General features: G+C 44.4%; 1 protein-coding gene across 1 annotated transcript in view; it reads right to left on the bottom strand.

Annotated features, from left to right (window-relative positions):
- SLC5A1 (solute carrier family 5 member 1) overlaps positions 1–5424 on the bottom strand; it is an 82344-nt gene extending 76920 nt beyond the window's left edge. Inside the window, exon 1 of the mRNA XM_046024603.1 lies at positions 5115–5424. Within this exon, the coding sequence (XP_045880559.1) occupies positions 5115–5249 (135 nt within the window). The 5' untranslated portion in view covers positions 5250–5424. The remainder of the gene's footprint in view (positions 1–5114) is intronic.
- Positions 5425–18301: the final 12877 nt, after the last annotated feature.

Genomic DNA, 18301 nt, shown 5'->3' with positions numbered 1-18301 from the left:
GGAATGCTTGGTGCTCATACTAAATCCACTAAAGATGGAACATTCAAACTCAATTCAAAATTTTCCTCTCCATGATGTCAGTAGGAGCTTGCTGGAAACGTTACTTTACAACATACTGTGAGTACTATAGAATGATGATTATTATAAATGCAGAGGAAGGAGGAGATTCCTTCTGACTGGGGTGTCAGGAAACCTTCACAGAAGGAACAGCACTTCAACAGGTCTTGAAGATAGAATGGGATTTATTAGAGAAAAGAAGTAAAAGACATTTTAGACTGTGGGAACAGCATGAGCAATAACCCAGAGATACAACAGCAGCAGTGTGGGGAGGAAGGGAAGAATAAACAGTATTACCTGGTGAACCGGGTTAAGGCATATGAATGAGGAGAGGGGTGAGAAGTGAGAGCAGATCACAGACCCTCAAATGCCAGGCTAAAAAATATAGGCTTTATTCCATAGGCAGTGTGGAAGCCACTGAAGGTTTATGAGGAGGAGAATGACATGCATCTTCAATAAATGACCACCAGCACCCTTGGAATGTTCCTTCTCAACCATCAGCTTATTCCTGGTGCATCTCGGGCCCAGGCCCAGTCCTTCAGTTCAAAACTGGGACAGTGTCTCTGTCCATGGGCTCCTTCCTCCTCCCTCTTTCTCTTTTTTTTTTTAATTTATTTATTTGAATTCCATTAGCCGGTACAGCCCTCCCACTATCTATGTCTGTGGCATTCCCTTAGCTGGTCACTTGCTAATCTTCCTGAAAATGTTAATGGCTGATTATAACTTAGCCTTTTTAAAGGTGTTTGCATTTTCACACATGACCCCTGAGGCCAAAGAGCATCACTGGTCCAAAGGAATTAACCTCAGATGGTGACATTTCACACACTGAAAACTTGCCATTTATTCAGCAAACATGTCTACTACAGATTGCATGTTGCTGAGTGCTCAGACTCCAAAGATGGACTGGACTCAGTCCTTTAGGAAGCAGAGTATTTCATATATCCAACAACCAACATAGATTGGTAAGCCCCCCTGTGTGCCAGGCAGTGCCAGTGAGATCATGGCTCAGATATTTCTGGATTCCTGGCAGGATCCTCCCTCCCAGAGGACATACTCTTAGGGATTCCATAGTGGTTTTTCTAATAACAAAAGGGCTAACAGACCCAAGGAGAAAAGAAGGTAGCTAGGGGCTCAACAAACATGTCCCAAGGACTCAGGCTATGGAAGTTTGCCAGGGAAAGGCCATTCTGAAAGTCACTCTGAAGTTAAAGCAGATGGATATGTGGTGCAAAAACAATGAATACTGTTACGCTGAAAATAAACAAATTAAAAAAAATTTTTAAATTAAAAAAAAAAAGCAGATGCATATGCCCCACGTGGTATCGGAAGGACACAAAAAGTGGATTTGGAGCCTAGACACAACATTTCCAAGCTGGTCTCGGAAATGAAGAGTTTAGAGGAAGAATGTGATAGTAGATACTAGAGTGGGGAACTGGATAGTTCAGGAAAGATGTTGGGGATGGATAAAAGACAAGGAGAGGTGTTTCTAAACCAGGACTTCTCTTCTCTAGAATGTTCATCCCCTCCTCTCCACAAGCCCAGACCCTGAATAGCCATCCTTCAAGGTCCCTCAAATGTGACCTTCCCCCATGAAACTTTACCTGACACTCCTCCACAGAAACTTCCTCCTCTCCTACAGCCGCCTCCCCTTCCCAAACAAAAATAATCTCTCTTCTGTAAACATCTAGAGAACTTCCTCCATACCTCATTCACAGCCCCTACATTTTTTTTTACTTTGTGTTACCATATTACAATTTTTCCAGCTTTACTAATGTATATTGACAAATAAAAATTATTTATTTTTAAGGGATATAATGTAATATTTTGAAATACATATTCATCGCCAGGGGCTGGGGGTAGAGAAACGGAGAGATGTTGATCAAGAGGTAAAAGGTAAGGGTACCTGAGTGGCTCTGTCAGTTAAGCCTCCAACTCTTGGTTTTGGCTCAGGTCATAATCTCAGGGTGGTGAGATAGAGCCCCAAGTCATGCTCCACACTCAGTGGGGAGTCTGCTCAAGGTTCTCTCTCTCCCTCTCCTTCTGCCCCTCCCCACTCCGTGCACTCATGCTTGTGCTCGCTCTCTCGCTCTCTCTCTCTAAAAATAAATTAAAAATTTTTAAAAGGTGAAAGGTAAAATTATAATATGAATAAATTCTGGAGATCTAACTTACATCATGGTGACCATAGTTTATAATGCTGTATTGTATAGTTGGATGAGGCAGCCCTGGGAGAGGGTAAAACAGAACAAAATAATGTTGGAAGAGACGAGGATGGTGACAGGGACTTTAGCTGTGGGTGTCTTTTCTAAGATGAGGAAGCACAACAGGCCAGGATTGCTCTGTCTGGGCAGCCCAGAGATCATGCAGGAGTCAAGGTGCCTATCCCTAAACCAAGGCACTTTTGATAATCCACTAGAAAAAAAGAGGAATGTAAATTGGAAGAAATCCAGCACGTTAAATGATCAGGGCCCAGAAGGACGACTAATGGGGAAGAGTAAATGTAGACAAATATCAGCAGACTCATTAAGTAGCATTTAACAGGACAAGTGATACTGATTCACAGATATTTGAAAAGTGTAAACACCATAACCAGCAGGATTGTCAGAGGCTAAAATAAGATTGGTTAGGGAAAGAGAGATTATCAGTGATTGTCTGGGAAACAGGCAGTATGGCACAGCTAGCAAATGATGGATTCACATCTTCACTACAGCACTTATAAGGTGGGGAGGGGTGGGGAGGAAGGCAGGCAAGGTGGCAAAGCCCTTGGTACTGTGGAAAACCAAGAATCAAAAGACCTGAGTTCCAGGAACAATTCCATGTACCACAACCTTGCACAAACCACAACCACATGGGTCTTCAGTTCCTTCTTTTAAACGGGGATTAGCATTCCTGCTCTCCTTTTCTTGAGGCTTCTTGTGAAGATGCACTACCCAGTTGATCATTTTTGCCCATTTTACTTAAAAGGACAGAAACAATTCAGGGCTTGCCTCATATCACGGAAGGCAAATGATTAATAGTATTTTTTAAGATTTTATTTATTTGAGAGAGAAAGAGAGAGAGCACAAGCAGAGGGAGGGACAGAGGAAGAGGGAGAAGCAGACTCCGCACTGATCAAGGATCCCCATGTGGGACTCTATCCCAGGACCCTGGGAACATGACCCAAGCTGAAGGCAGCTGCTCAACCAACTGAGCCTCTGAGGTGCCCCGATTAATAGTATTTAAAAGACTTCTCCATAGAGAATTTTCAGGTTCATCTCTGCAGATCTTTAAAACAACCTTGGGGAATCATAAGAATAGGTAAAATTGTACCTATTTACACCTGAGTAAACTGAGGTTAAGATGGGTTTCCCAGGGTCGTAGAGCTAGAACCATGTCAAAGCCAGTAGTAAACTTGAGTTAGGTGAGCATGGTGGTGGGTATTAAGGAGGGTATGTATTGTATGGAGCACTGGGTGTGGTGCATAAACAATGAATCTTGAAACACTGAAAAAACAAAATTAAAAAAATAACTTGAGAATCCTGACTCCTAGTTGGACTCTTCTCAGAAGGTGAGACTACTGGGGAACAGTCAGTCACACTGACCCCTTAGAACACTAGGAGAGGTTTTTACTCACATCTGGTTTCTATAATTACTTAAAAAACAACCAACCAAAAAAAAAAAAAAACCAACAACAACAATTTCCCTTTAGCCCTAAAAAAAAGAAGAAACAAAACTCTGTGACCATGGAAGGGTTAATGTCCACCCTCCTCCCCTCTAAATCAAGAGTTCAACCACCTGTTGCCCTTGCAGCCTCCTGGCCCAACACCCCAACCAAAGCCATTGAGAGTGTCTGGAATATGTGCTCATTTATATTTTTTTATGATTTATTTATTCAAGTATGCCTGGGTGGCTCAGTCGGTTAAGAGTCTGTCTTTGGCTCAGGTCATGATCCTGGGGTCCTAGGATCAAGTCCCACATCTGGCTCCCTCCTCAGTGGGGAACCTGCTTCTCCCTCTCCCTGCCCCTCCCCCCCCCACTAGTTCTCTCTCTCTCTCTCTCTCTCTCTGACAAATAAATAAATAAGATCTTAAAAAAAATTTTATTTATTTATGAGAGAGAGCTCAAGTGCATGCAGGAGTGGGAGGAGGGGCAGATGGAGTGAATTCTCAGGCAGACTCCTGGATTGTAGAGCCCGGAGCCTGGAGTCCAAAGAGGGGCTCAATCCCATGACCCATGAAACATGACCTTAGCCAAAACCAACAGATGGTGGCTCAACTGCCTGAGCCACCCAAGCGCCCTTGGAATATGTGCACATTTAAAACACCTCATCTTCTAGTTGCTGGGTGTGCCAGAGTCTGTCATAGTGAAATTTCTAAGTTCCAATTTCTAAGGCTGCTAAGAACAAGTTTCTCTGGTTTGGTGTGTCCCCAGTCCCCAAGGGGAGCCACAGACACTTCCCTCTCCCCAGCACAAGGCCACCCTCCGGACTTTCTCCTATTCCTCCTCCACCCAACTTTGCCAACTCTCACTCATTCCAGCCCCTCCACCGTCAGGTCAGCCTTTCCCAGGAGGACCTCTACAGCAGCCCCTGCAGTTGGCAGAGGTTTGTGTCCTTCCTGCTCTAAATTGTTTCTTTTCCAATCAAAACTGTATGACGAAGAAGAGGCAGAATAGTCCTAGACTCCTTGGGGTTTATCTCCCAAGCCAAAATATCTTCCCTGCAGCCCCAAGCTGTCCCTCACACTGGCCCCCAGCGTCTCCAATTCCTCCCCACCTCCTTCTCTGCTCACAGGCCAGGGGTATCCGCCTTGGATCTTCCTCGCCAACTCCCATGGGCAACCCTCTTCTTTCTGCTCATCCTTGCTTGCCCCTCACCTCACACTGTGCCCCCCTGAACCCCTCTCAAAAGTTTCCAAGTTATTTTCAACCCGCTCCACAGACCCTTAAGCCCATCGTCCCCTTCTCACAGCTCACCGGTGCCATCGCTCCTCTGCGCGCCCCTCTTGTCCCTCCTGATGGCCCTTGTCCCTCCTGGTGGCCCTTGCCCCCTTAGCCCATGTCTCAGGGCCCTCACATACCCACAGCCCGACAGCCATCACCACCACAAAGTAGATGACGATGACAGAGATGTCGGCCGCATTGCGGATGCGCTCGTGGGGCGCTAGGGGTGCGGCAGTGGCGTTGGTCATGGGGTTCCAGGTGGTACTGTCCATGGCGGCGGCGGCGGCGGAGGCGGCGGCGGCGATGCGTTCCTCCCGCCCAGGCCCCTTGCTCCTTATACTGCCTCCGGGTTAATGATCAGCCCCTGCTAGGCAGGGAGAAGGCACCCTCGAAGTCACGTTCCTGCACCGCGCCGTCGGGAAGCAGCCTTGGACGCAAACCACGCTGAAGGAGGAGCAGACCGAGCTGTTGGCAGAAAGGTGGCAGGCGGGCAGGTAAGAGCTGTTTGGTGAGTGGGGAGGGGCCGGCCAGGGGGCGGTGCCCGCCTAGCACAAAGGCCCGCTGTGCTCTGGCAGCGGGCACCTGGCCCGGCAGCTTCGCCTGCTCTGCCGGGGGCAGAGAGGGTGCGGCTTCATTGAGGAACCAGGCTGCCTGAGGCCAGGGGCTTAAAGGCTTCAGGTCACCTGCCACTGGATCAGTACCAAGCCCTCTGTGGACATGCTTCTCCATGTGTAAAATGGGTGCAGGACTGTTCCTAGGAATCAGCCAAGTTATTGGTCTCTATGGAGAAAATTCTGGGGAAGATCAGTTGTCAAATATTGCTGGAAAGAAATTCAGAACAATTGCAGTCTCTTTTTTTTTTAAGATTTTATTTATTTGACAGAGATCACAAGTAGGCAAAGAGGCAGGCAGAGAGAGAGAGAGAGAGAGAGAGAGGAAGCAGGCTCCCTACTGAGCAGAGAGCCTGATGTGGGGCTCCATCCCTGGGATCATGACCCCGGCTGAAGGCAGAGGCTTTAACCCACTGAGCCATCCAGGCGCCCCACAATTGCAGTCTCTTGACCACAGGGACAGCCACCCCCCTATCCACCTTTCTCCCCTGCAGCCCCCAGAGGCAATGTTATCCACCCCGCCCCCACCCCTGGTAGGGATGAAGAAAGGGGATCCGGCTGGGAGCTATTTCCTTGCCCTGTGCCTCACCCAGCAATGTGATTTGGGGCCCTTATGAGCCAGGTTGGAGGGAAGATATTAGAGAATCCTTTCCATGGAGCTCATCAAACGCTGACCCTTTTGGGGAACTCAACCTGCCCATCTATAGACACATGTCTAAGCTGAAAGTCAGGGCTCAACACAGAGATGGCTGAGAGAGGAGGCATGACTCACCAAGGTCACACTGTAAGCCAGTGACAACGCTGGCCTTGCAGTCTAGGCCATAGCAGGCCTAGTTCAGAGAAGGATTGGAGATGCTCTCAGGAGCTGGTGCTGAAGGTCATAGAGCAGTCACTTTGGAGAGGGGAACCATGCTGGTGTGATATGTGACCACATAAGCCCTGCCAGAACTCTGTTCTGCCTCAAGCCCTCCCTGCCCACCACTAGACGACCATCCAATGCCCAAACACCAGCAACTCATTCCTTTGTACCTCACTGAATCTGAGGTCCACTCCCCTTCTCCCCCATCAGCACTTGTTCTTCCTATTGAGGTTGCAGTCAGAGAATCATTATTTATGCAGCATCCATGAAGGTCTTCCCCATTTCCCCGCACTCATTGCCCAGGGCCCATCATAATGCTTGGCCACAGGATACAGGAATTCCTCTTCTGGAGAACCTGGAAGCAGACACTCTTCAACATTGATGCCATCAGCTGCAGCTTAGAGCAACTTGCCTTTCATCCACGTGCATCTGTTCCCAAATTTGGCAGAGCACTTTCACCTGGCTCTGACCAAGCAGAGCCCCTGCCCTCAGGGAACATCTAGTCTGGTCTGGAAGTGAGCTCATCCACAGCAAAAGTCCAGCCCTGAACCCCCAGCTGCAGGCAGCCAGCCTGTGCTAATTTCCAAAAATGAAGTCTGACAATGAGCAAATATGAAAAGTAAGCAGGAGGAAGGACCTGAAGTACTAAAAGACTTCAAAGGTGAGAGAGAGAGCTGTCATCTAAACTTTTTCAGACAGGAGAACATGGCCAAAAAAGAAAAGAAAGGGCACCTTAAGAGACCAGAAAATGTAATTCATTTCATTCCTTCATTCATTCATCCTTGCAACAGAAAAATACCTTCTATGTTACCAGGTCATGTATGCCAATGCTGGGGATACAACTGTGCACAAAATTCATAGGGTTTTCACCCTCACAAGTCTTCTAGTCTAGTGGGGGGAGATAGGCCATCATCAAAAATGAGACAAATACCTATAAACTTAGTATTGTGATATGTGCTTTGAAAGAGACATAGTAATGTTCCAAATGCATAGCAAGGATTTTGACCTGGGAATGAGGTGGAGTTGGGAGAAGGCCTGGAAGGTTCTGGTCATGAAAGAGGAGTGAGCCAGGTAAGGCGGGAAGGAGGGATATATCAGGAGAGGACAAGCTGGGGCTAAAAATAAAAAATAAATAGGGGCACCTGAGTGGCTCAGTTGGTTAAGCACCCAACTCTTGATTTTGGCTCAGGTTATGATCTCTGGGCTATGCAATTGATCCCCATGTCAGGCTCCACACTGGCCGTGGAGCTTGCATAAGATTCTCTGTCTCCCACTCCCTCTGTTCCTCCCTCTCCCTCCAAATAAATAAATAAGCATGTTACCAGCAAGTAACCTCCCCACTTGGTGGGTAGGGAGAACGGGGGCAGATCTCCAGAATGCCTGAGGTCCCTCTGCAGTTTCTGTTCCTCACTTGTCTCCTCTAAAAGGACAATTTAACTCAAGAAAAGAGCACAAAGAAAAAAGAAAAAAGAAAGGAAACAGCACAGAGATTCTGCAAAAAAATTAAAAATAGAATTACCATGTGATCCAGGAATCCCACTTCTGGGTATATATCCAAAGGAAATGAAATCAGTATCTCAAAGAGATATCAGCACTCCCATGTTCATTGAAGTATTATTCACAATAGCCAAATTGGAAACAACTTCAAGTGTCCATCAACAGATAAATGGATAAAGGAAATGTGGTATGTATATGTACCACATACATGTATGTGTGTGTGGTGAAATATTATTCAGTTATAAAAAATAAGGAAATTGGGGCACCTGCGTGGCTCAGTGGGTTAAAGCCTCTGCCTTCAGCTCAGGTCATGATCCCAGACTCCTGAGATCGAGCCCCACATCAGGCTCTCTGCTCAGCGGGGAGCCTGCTTCCTCCTCTCTCTCTGCCTGCTTTTCTGCCTACTTGCGATCTCCGTCTGTAGAATAAATAAATGAAATCTTTAAAAAAAAAAAGAAAAGAAAAGGGAAATCACGCCCTTTACCTCACTACGGATAAACCTGGACGACATTATGCTAAATAAAATGAGCTAGACAGATATGTGCAATCTAAAAAAATCAAACTCCGATTGACTTATTTCACTAAGCATGATACGCTCTAGTTCCAACCATGTCGTCGCAAATGGCATGATTTCATTTCTTTTGATGACTGCATAGTATTCCATTGTGTATATATACCACATCTTCTTTATCCATTCATCTGTTGATGGACATCTAGGTTCTTTCCATAGTTTGGCTATTGTAGACATTGCTGCTATAAACATTCGGGTACACGTGCCCCTTCGGATCACTATGTTTGTATCTTTAGGGTAAATACCCAGTAGTGCAATTGCTGGGTCATAGGGTAGTTCTATTTTCAACCTTTTGAGGAGAGGGGAAGGGGGCTATGGACATTGGGGAGGGTAAGTGCTATCGTGAGTGCTGTGAAGTGTGTAAACCTGGCGATTCACAGACCTGTACCTCTGGGGATAAAAATACATTATATGTTTATTTAAAAAAAAATTTGGAAGGGGAGGCGAACCATAAGAGACTATGGACTCTGAAAAACAACCTGAGGGTTTTGAAGGGTCAGGGGTGGGAGGTTGGGGGAACAGGTGGTGGGTAATGGGGAGGGCACGTTTTGCATGTAGCACTGGGTGTTGTGCAAAAAGAATGAATACTGTTACGCTGAAAAAATAAATAAAATGGAAAAAAAAATCAAACTCATAGAACCAGTAGAATGATGGTCACCAGAGGCTAGAGGGTGGGAAAAATAGGGAGAAGTTGGGCAAAGGTTACAAACTTACAGTTATAAGTTGAATAAGTTCTGGGATCTAATGTACAGTATGATGACTATAGTAAACGATACTGTATTGTATACTTGAAAGTTGCTAAGGGAGATTTTAAGTGTTCTCACCATGAACACACATGCACACACACAAGCACACGAAATGGTAACTATGTGAGCTGCTGGATGCATGTATTGTGCATATATTAAATCATCACATTGGACACCTTTTTTAATATTTTATTTATTTATTTGACAAAGATCACAAGTAGGCAGAGAGGCAGGCAGAGAGAGAGGAGAAAGCAGGCTCCCTGCTGAGCAGAGAGCCTGATGTGGGGTTCAATCCCAGGACCCTGGGATCATGATCTGAGCCGAAGGCAGAGGTTTCAACCTACTGAGCCACCCAGGCGCCCCTACATTGTACGCCTTTTGAAAAACCATGCTGTACAGCCTCATTTTTAAAGAAAACAATTATTTCTCCTACACAGATGCTTCCAGGGGAACACAATATGATGTACTACATGCCCCCTATAGCTGGCCAGAGCTGCTGGGCCACTGCTAATTAGTAAAGATCATTTTGGCCTCTCTCCTCCCCTCACTGGTACCAACCCAAATCAGGATCCAGTCACAAAAAGGGACATTACTACCAGAATCCCAAGAGAAAGAAAAAAGCTGGCCAAACAGCCAGACTGTGGGGAAGATGAGGGTGAGGAGGAAAGATAGACTTAAGAGCAAGATGCTGACCTAATCTGAGTCCACACAGGTTCACAAACTTAGGTCAGATTGGAGTCTTAAGCTTTAAAAACCAGGTGCCCACAGATTAAAAACTAAACCTGACTGTTGGAAGAAGATTATTCGAATGACTCTGAGGTCACTAAAGTAACATCTACAGATGGCAAGGGAGGAACCCAGATTTGGAGCGTAGTGACTCATCACTGAGAGGAAATTCTCCTCTTTCCTCTTCTTGGCCTCCCTTCCACACTACTCATCTGTCCAGGTCCCACAGGAGTCCCTACTTGCTTTTATCAGCCCAGGAGCTCTTCCCCAGCAGGCCTCAAATGTTCAGTGTCCACCTCTCACTGACCAAACTGTACTCCGTGGCAAGAAATCTCACGGTGTGATGGCCAGCCCCTGAACTCTTGCCACACTGTGAAATGAACAGCCTACGTGCAGAGGCTATGAGTTTGGCAAGTTATCTGGAGAGGGGAAACCAAATGGCTGGTTTGAATCTTAGCTCAGCCATCAACCAGCAGCAGACCATGGATAGCTCATTTGACACCCATGATCCTCCATTTGAACATCTGTAAAATGTCATAGACAAAGACTATTTTCTGTACCTACGAGGTCCAAATGAGATGAAGGTGCAAAGAGGCCTCATTGACAACAAAAAGGCAAAGATGAGGGACTTAAAGGGCTGCTATGATTTTCTCTCCTTTTTCCTTTTCTTTGTTGCAAGCTCAGTTGTGGGAAGCAGACTGTTTGATCAGTGTATTAGCTTCCTGTGGCTGCTGTTAAAAATTTACCACAAATGTGGCAGCGCAAAACAATAGAAATGTATCCTCTTGGGTTCTGGAAGGCAGAAGTCCAAAACTGATTTTGCCGAGTGAAACCAAGGTGTCAACAGGGCTGTATTGTTCAGGTTTTAGGGGAGGATCCTTCCTTGCTTCTCCAGCTTCTGGTAGCTGCCAGAGTTCCTTGGCTTGTGGTCACATCTCTTCAATCTCTGTCTCCATCTGTGTGTGTGTGTGTGTGTGTGTAAAATACACATAGCATAAGATTGCCCATCTTAACCCTTTGTAAGTGCACAATTTAGTGGCATTAATATATTCACTATATTAATTATATAATATTATATAATTATATAATATATAATTATATATATATTTATATATTTATATATATAATATATAATTATATAATATGTATTATATAATTATATAATATATTATATATATTATATATAATATATTAATATATTCATTAATATATTCACAATGTTGTGCTACCATCACTACTATACATACTCCATGACTTTTTCATCATCCCAAACAGAAACATTATCAATTAAACACTAACTTCTCACCTTCCCCTGGAAACCACCACTCATCTTTCTGTCTCTATGAATCTGACTACTCTAGGTACCTTTATACAATAAGAATCATACAATCTACTCTATCTTCACATTGTCTTCTCTTCCTCATCTGTCAAATCTCCCTCGGTCACTAAGGACATGTGTGACGGTGTTCAGGGCCCACCAATAATTCAGGGTCATCTATCTTCATCTCAAGATCCTTAACTTAATCGTTTGTGCAAAGACCCTTCTTCTGAATAAGGTAGCATTTACAGGTTCCAACATTTAGGACCTGGTATATTTGGATAGCCATTATTCAGTTACTGCACTCAGTGATAGTGAAAGAGTATGAATGTAGAAGGATTTGATGGAGGAAGTAAGATTGGAGATGCTTTCAGAAGGGTGGAGTAAGGAGAAGGTCACTGCTGGCAGGGATAATTCAAGGTCCAGAAGTGTAAAAGCCAAAAAGCTGTCAGGAGGAAGTGAGGATAAGTGAGAAGCACCAGGAAAGGGAATCAGTGAGGTGTCCCCAGGCTGCCTGCCCTTCCTCCCCAGGCCTCTAAGCTGCTATCTGGGCATGAAGGGAGGAAAGGGAAGGACAAAATGCTCCTGACTGTCCTTCTAGAGATGAAATCAATAAGGAGTTGACCCCTGGTGGTCTCCATCCAATCATCTGAGCCCTAACTAGGCCTCTGCCATGCTGGGTCATGTTGGGAAAGCCCCCAGTGTTTGTTGGGAATAACCTCTACAGTGGGGATCCAATTTGAACTAATAGAAGTTTGCTGAGTTCCCACCATGCACGTCAGCTTTGGGCTGGGACCAAAACTCAGGTTGGTTGGTGGTGGGCTGTAGCTCTTTCCTCTATATTCCAAATCCCAGAAAAGCTTCAGGAAGAAGTTGCAGGATGAGATGCTACAAGAGTTCTTAGCCTACCTTCCCCAGAGCTTTTCACAGGGTACTGAATCAGCCCTGGTCCTTAGCCCAGGGCAGCAGGAATAGCACATGGCCCAGAATCAGGAGACCTGGGTTCAGACACTGGTTACTCTGCCAAGTGGCCTTAGACAGTCACTTCACCCTCTAAAACTGTTTTCTTACCTATCAAATTGGTAGAATTTGACCAACTGGTCTCTTAGGAAAGATCCTGGTACCAATTCTATGACTCCTGTCAGGGCCCTGAATTTCCCTGTACCTCTGTCTTTCATTTATAAACTGGGGATAGTAAGCCCTGGACAGTTGCATGTCAGAAGCATGTCAATCCCACCTCATCCTAAAGCTCTAAAGCAGTGTGGGAAACATACCTGGCTGGAATTGTGCCTTGTATGGAAAATAGTTCAGCACACTACCAAGCACATATTTGGTGCTCAATCAAATGTTAACTTTAATCTTCGACTTCATCACTTATCTAGACTCAAAGTCATGGGAATTTGAGCTGGGGCCCTGTCCTCAAAGAGAGAAGACAGATCTAAATAAAAATGAAAACCTATACTGTATGTATGTTGGGACAAGTGGTACAACTTTAAGCTTTACAATGACCCTATTGTTATCCCATTTTATGGATAAAGCACTGAAACTCAAAAGTGATTAGGTAACTTGTCCAAGCTGGTAAATGGTCAAGCTGGGGCTCAACCCCCTGTAGGTGTAATACCAAAGCTTATATTTTAACTACTGGACAAGAAGGTAGGGAAAGAAGGGGAGAAGAAGGGAAAGTGAAACCTTAGCCCTGATTCCAAGCCTACTCCCCAGGTAGCATCCCTCTATTCTTCCCCTGCCTCATCCCAGGGTTGGCATTTGGCCCCAGCTGCCTGTAGGTGTGAGACATTTCACTGAGTCACTAGTTATAACAGATGCAGGCAAAAGCCAGCAGTATTACAGGCACTATCTTCTGCCAAACACCCTGGTATTTTTGAAAATCCACAGCCCACAATGAGAGCAGGTGACATAGCAAAGTTAACTGTCACTCAAGTCCCAGAGAAGGCTTTCTGAGAGCTTTCTGACAGCCACACCTCATTGTGACCATCACCCACTGTGTTCTAATTCCCTCTATGAGATGAGACAGTGAAGCAGCAACTCCCAGGTAGCCAGAGGCCCACAGATACTGGCTGAGGAACTCGTCAAAGCTCTCACCTGTGAACCTTATCCCCACACAGCTAACTGCCACCCATCCATCAATCCACACTGAGGCTAGGATTCCAGGAACATGAAAAATAGGCTCAAAAATCCTTGGGCAGGGGCGCCTGGGTGGCTCAGTGGGTTAAAGCCTCTGCTTTCAGCTCAGGTCATGATCCCAGGATCCTGGGATCGAGCCCCGCATCCAGCTCTCTGCTCAGCAGGGAGCCTGCTTCCTCCTCTATCTCTGCCTGCTTCTCTGCCTACTTGCGATCTCTGTCTGTCAAATGAATAAATGAAATCTTTTTTAAAAAATAAATAAAGGCCGGGGTCAAGATGGTGGGGAAGTAGGAGGAAGCACTGTTTCAACCTGTACCCTAAAGTGAGCTGATTACCTACCAAAGAACTCCGATCACCCATGAAATCAGCCTGAGATCAGAATTATACACGTCTGGATCTCTACAGGAGCAGAAAAAGCCAGTGGCAGGTAAAGCAGAGTGAGAACATCGGACTGATATCGGAAGATAAACAAAAGGGGGAGGGAGCCACCAGAGGTGACTGATTGGAAAGTAATACCCCAATACGAGAGTGCCCTGTGTCTGGGGACCAGCATTAGCTTGGAGTCTGATTGAAAGCACTCAAAAAAAAAAAAAAAAAAAGAGCAAAGGATCGCAGGGGGATATTGTGGGAATTGGGGCGGTTAGGGACAGGGGCTTAAGTCCCCGGACCCAGGACAGCCTCCCTGGCGCTGAGCCAGAGAGAGTGTGGCAGAGAAAGCAGGTCTTGGTCCCTGAGCCGCCAGCATGCCTGAGCCGCCTGTGCACCTGAGAACGCATGGGGTGCGGCTCCTGAGAGGGGCTGGGAGCCTGGCCAGATGGCATTCCCGAAACATGCGTGTCCCACACCCTCCCCTGGGAGAGGTGCGCACAGGTGCTAGCATGGAGCTCTGGCATCCTGAAAAACCAGGCATTCCCAGCCTGGGCCAGCGGGAAAATCTCAGTGTGTGATCACTGCTTGGAACCTCTCTGGCGGTCTGGAGCTGCCCAGACAGTCGCCGGAGCTGCCGTGGTATTGGGTACAAGGAGGAGATCCTGCATCCCCAGGGACCGTGACTCAGAATCTACTCTGCCAGCAGCTCTGCAGAGCATTCTGAGGCTTCTCTCTGAGAGGGAGGTCTGGGTGCAGTTTGCTCTCCTCTAAACCTCCAAAAACCATCAAAAGCTGTCAAGATGAGAGAAAACAGATGAAAGAACATAAAAACCTCCAGAGAACAAAAGCCTGACAAAAACGGTTTCCTCAGAGCCCACCCCCTTGAAGGGGGCAGGAGGACCTAACTCAGGGAACATCATTGTCTGAAAACCCACGTGGCAGGCCCCTCCCCCAGAAAACCAACCAGGAAGGAAAAAAAAAAAAAAAAAAAAGACGACAAGAGAACAACCACCACTACTTCATAAATACAACTTTTATTTTTAACTCTTTACCAATATTCTGGTTCTTTTTTTTTATACATACAGATAACTTTTTAACCTATTTACAATCACAGTGAGATGTCCAGTACATCAAATTCCTTAATAACCTTCTAACCTGAACTTTTTGTTACATACACCTGTTTTTTTCTTTTGCTTTTCTATTTTTTTAATTTTTTTAAATTTTAATTTAGTTTAGTCTATTCTTTTTTAATTTTTATTTTCTAATATACGTATAGTTAAACTTCAAGGTAATCCCCTTTCCCCAATCAATGCTACCCCTACAGGTAAACCAATTTTAATCCCCCTTTTTCTTAGGAAAGTTGAGTCCCTTAACAAAAACATCAAGATACATCCAGGAAAAAAAAAAAAGATACATCCAGGAAGAATCAAAATAACCTTCCTCACTCACACTGAGAATTTATAACCACACTCCCATCTTTTCCTTCCACCAGTGTTTCTGTGTATTTGTGTTTGTCCTGATAGTATATAAAGCTTTTACTTGGGGTTCTTTCTGATGAGGTTCTTTCTTTTTTTTCTTTTTTTTTTTTTTTTTTTTGCTTTTATATATTTTTTTCTCTTGTCATATACTTTTATCAGTCTTTTTGTTTGTCTGTTTCTGTTTGTATACTTCATAAATCTTACCTTGTAGCCCATTTGGACTGAGCCTTCTCTTTTATCTTCCCTTTTTTTCCTGTCTCTCTCTCTCTCTTTTCTTTTTTCTTTTCTTTTCTTTTCTTTTTTTTTTTTTTTTGCCTCTTTCTTCTCTATTTCTTTTTCTTTTCTTTTTTCTCTCATTTGGGTGGGGAATCCTGATTGCACAGAAGCGTTCCAGGATGCACCTTGACTGCACCACAATCGATACATCCAGCTGCACCTGTTCAGTCATCTCTTACCAAAATGACTAGGAGGAGGAATACCCAACAGAAGAAAAATACAGAGGATGGACCTTCTGCAACAGAGCTAATGGCTATTGACATAGACAATATGTCAGAAAAGGAATTCAGGCTAACAATTATCCAGGCAATAGCTAGGTTGGAGAAAGCCATGGATGACCAAACAGAATTGATTAGGGCAGAACTGAAAGCCACCAGGGATGATGTTCACAATGTTAGGGCAGAACTGAAAGCCACCAAGGATGATGTTCAAAATGCTCTCAATGAGTTCCAATCTAATCTAAATTCTCTAAAAGCTAGGGTAACTGAGACAGAAGATAGAATTAGTGATCTGGAGGACAAACAGATAGAGAGAAAGGATCAGGAGGAAGCCTGGAACAGCTCAGAAGCCACGAAAACAGAATCAGGGAAATAAATGATGCCATGAAACGTTCCAACGTCAGAATTATTGGAATCTGAAGGGGAGGGAAAAAAAGAAGTCTAGAAGATATAGTGGAAGAAGTTGTCTATGAAAGTTTTCCCAATCTCATGAATGGAAACAACGTTCATGTACTAGATGCAGAGCGGTTTCCCCCCAAGATTTTAGATTCTCAAAAGTCCTCACGACACCTAATAGTTAGAATGAAGAATAATGCTTCTAGACAGACCCTCTTAAAAGCAGCTAGGACAAAGAAGCTCTTTACATACAGAGGAAAGCCCATTAGAATAATGTCAAACCTGTCCACAGAGACCTGGCAAGCCAGGGAGGGTTGGCAAAATATATTCAGAGTACTAAATGAGAAGAACATGCAGCCAAGAATACTTTATCCAGCAAGACTGACATTCAAAATGGTTGGAGAGATAAAGAGTTTCCCAGACGGGCAAGGCTTAAAAGACTACGCAACCACCAAGCCGACACTGCAGGAAATATTAAGGGGGGTCCTATAAATGAGAAAAAATCCTAAGAATATCATTGAACAGAAATATAGAGACAATCTACAGACAGAAAGACTTCAAAGGTAACATGATGTCAATCACAACCTATCTATCAATAATCACTCTCAATGTGAACGGCCTAAATGCGCCCATAAAACAACACAGGGTTGCAGATTGGATAAAAAGACAGGACCCATCCATACATTGTCTACAAGAGACCCATTTTGAACCTAAGGATACACCCATACTGAAAGTGAAGGGATGGAGAAGAATCTTTCATGCCAATGGGCCTCAGAAGAAGGCCGGGGTAGCGATTCTCATATCAGATAAATTAGATTTTAAACTAAAGACTGTAGTCAGAGATACAGAAGGACACTACATAATTCTTAAAGGGACTATCCACCAAGATGATCTAACAATTGTAAATATCTATGCCCCCAATATGGGAGCAGCCAATTACATAAGAAAACTATTAATCAAGATAAAGAATCATATTGATATGAATACATTGATAGTAAGAGATCTTAATATGCCTCTCTCAGTAATAGACAGATCATTGAAGCAGAAAATTAATAAAGAAATAAGAGCATTGAATGAAACATTGGACCAGATGGACCTCATAGACATATACAGAACATTCCACCCTAAAACAACAGAATACTCATTCTTCTCAAGTGCACATGGAACCTTCTCCAGAATAGACCACATACTGGGTCACAAAGCAGGATTCAACCGATACCAAAAGACTGACATTATTCCCTGCATATTCTCAGATCACAATGCTTTGAAACTGGAGCTTTTCACAAGGAAAAGTTCAGAAGGAACTCAAACACCTGGAAGCTAAAGACCACCTTGCTTAAGAATGCTTGGATCAACCAGGAGATCAAAGATGAACTTAAACAATTCATGGAAACCAATGAGAATGAAGACACCTCGGTCCAAAACCTATGGGATACAGCAAAGGCGGTCCTAAGGGGGAAATACATAGCCATCCAAGCCTCCCTCAAAAAAACTGAAAAATCCAGAATACACCAGCTCTCTCTACACCTTAAAGAACTGGAGAATCAACAACAAATCAAACCAATTTCACATGCAAGAATGGAAATAATCAAGATTAGAGCAGAGATCAATGAGGTAGACACCAGAGATAAATAGAACGTATCAATGAAACTAGAAGCTGGTTTTTTGAAAGAATCAATAAGATCAATAAACTATTGGCCACACTAATCCAAAAGAAAAGAGAGAAAGCCCAAATTAATAAAATTATGTATGAAAAGGGAGAGATCACAACTAAAACCAAGGAAATACAAACAATCATCAGAAATCAGAAATTATTACCAACAGTTACATGCCAATAAGCTAAGCAACCTAGATGAAATGCATGCATTCCTGGAAAACTATAAACTCCCAAAATTGAACCAGGAAGAAAATGACAACCTGAATAGACCGATATCTGTAACGAGATTGAAGCAGTGATCAAAAACCTCCCCAAAAAATGACATGGAGGACATTGGGAGATGGAGAGGAGAAGGAAGTTGAGGGAAATTGGAAGGGGAGGTGAACCATAAGAGACTATGGACTCTGAAATACAACCTGAGGGTTTTGAAGGGGCAGGGGTGGGAGTTTGGGGGAACCAG

The sequence above is a fragment of the Meles meles genome, chromosome 12, assembly GCF_922984935.1.
Source record: "Meles meles chromosome 12, mMelMel3.1 paternal haplotype, whole genome shotgun sequence".
Classification (NCBI taxonomy): Eukaryota; Metazoa; Chordata; class Mammalia; order Carnivora; family Mustelidae; genus Meles; species Meles meles.
The sequence above is the reverse complement of the archived record's forward strand: the minus strand, read 5'-3'. Positions and strand labels throughout refer to the sequence as shown.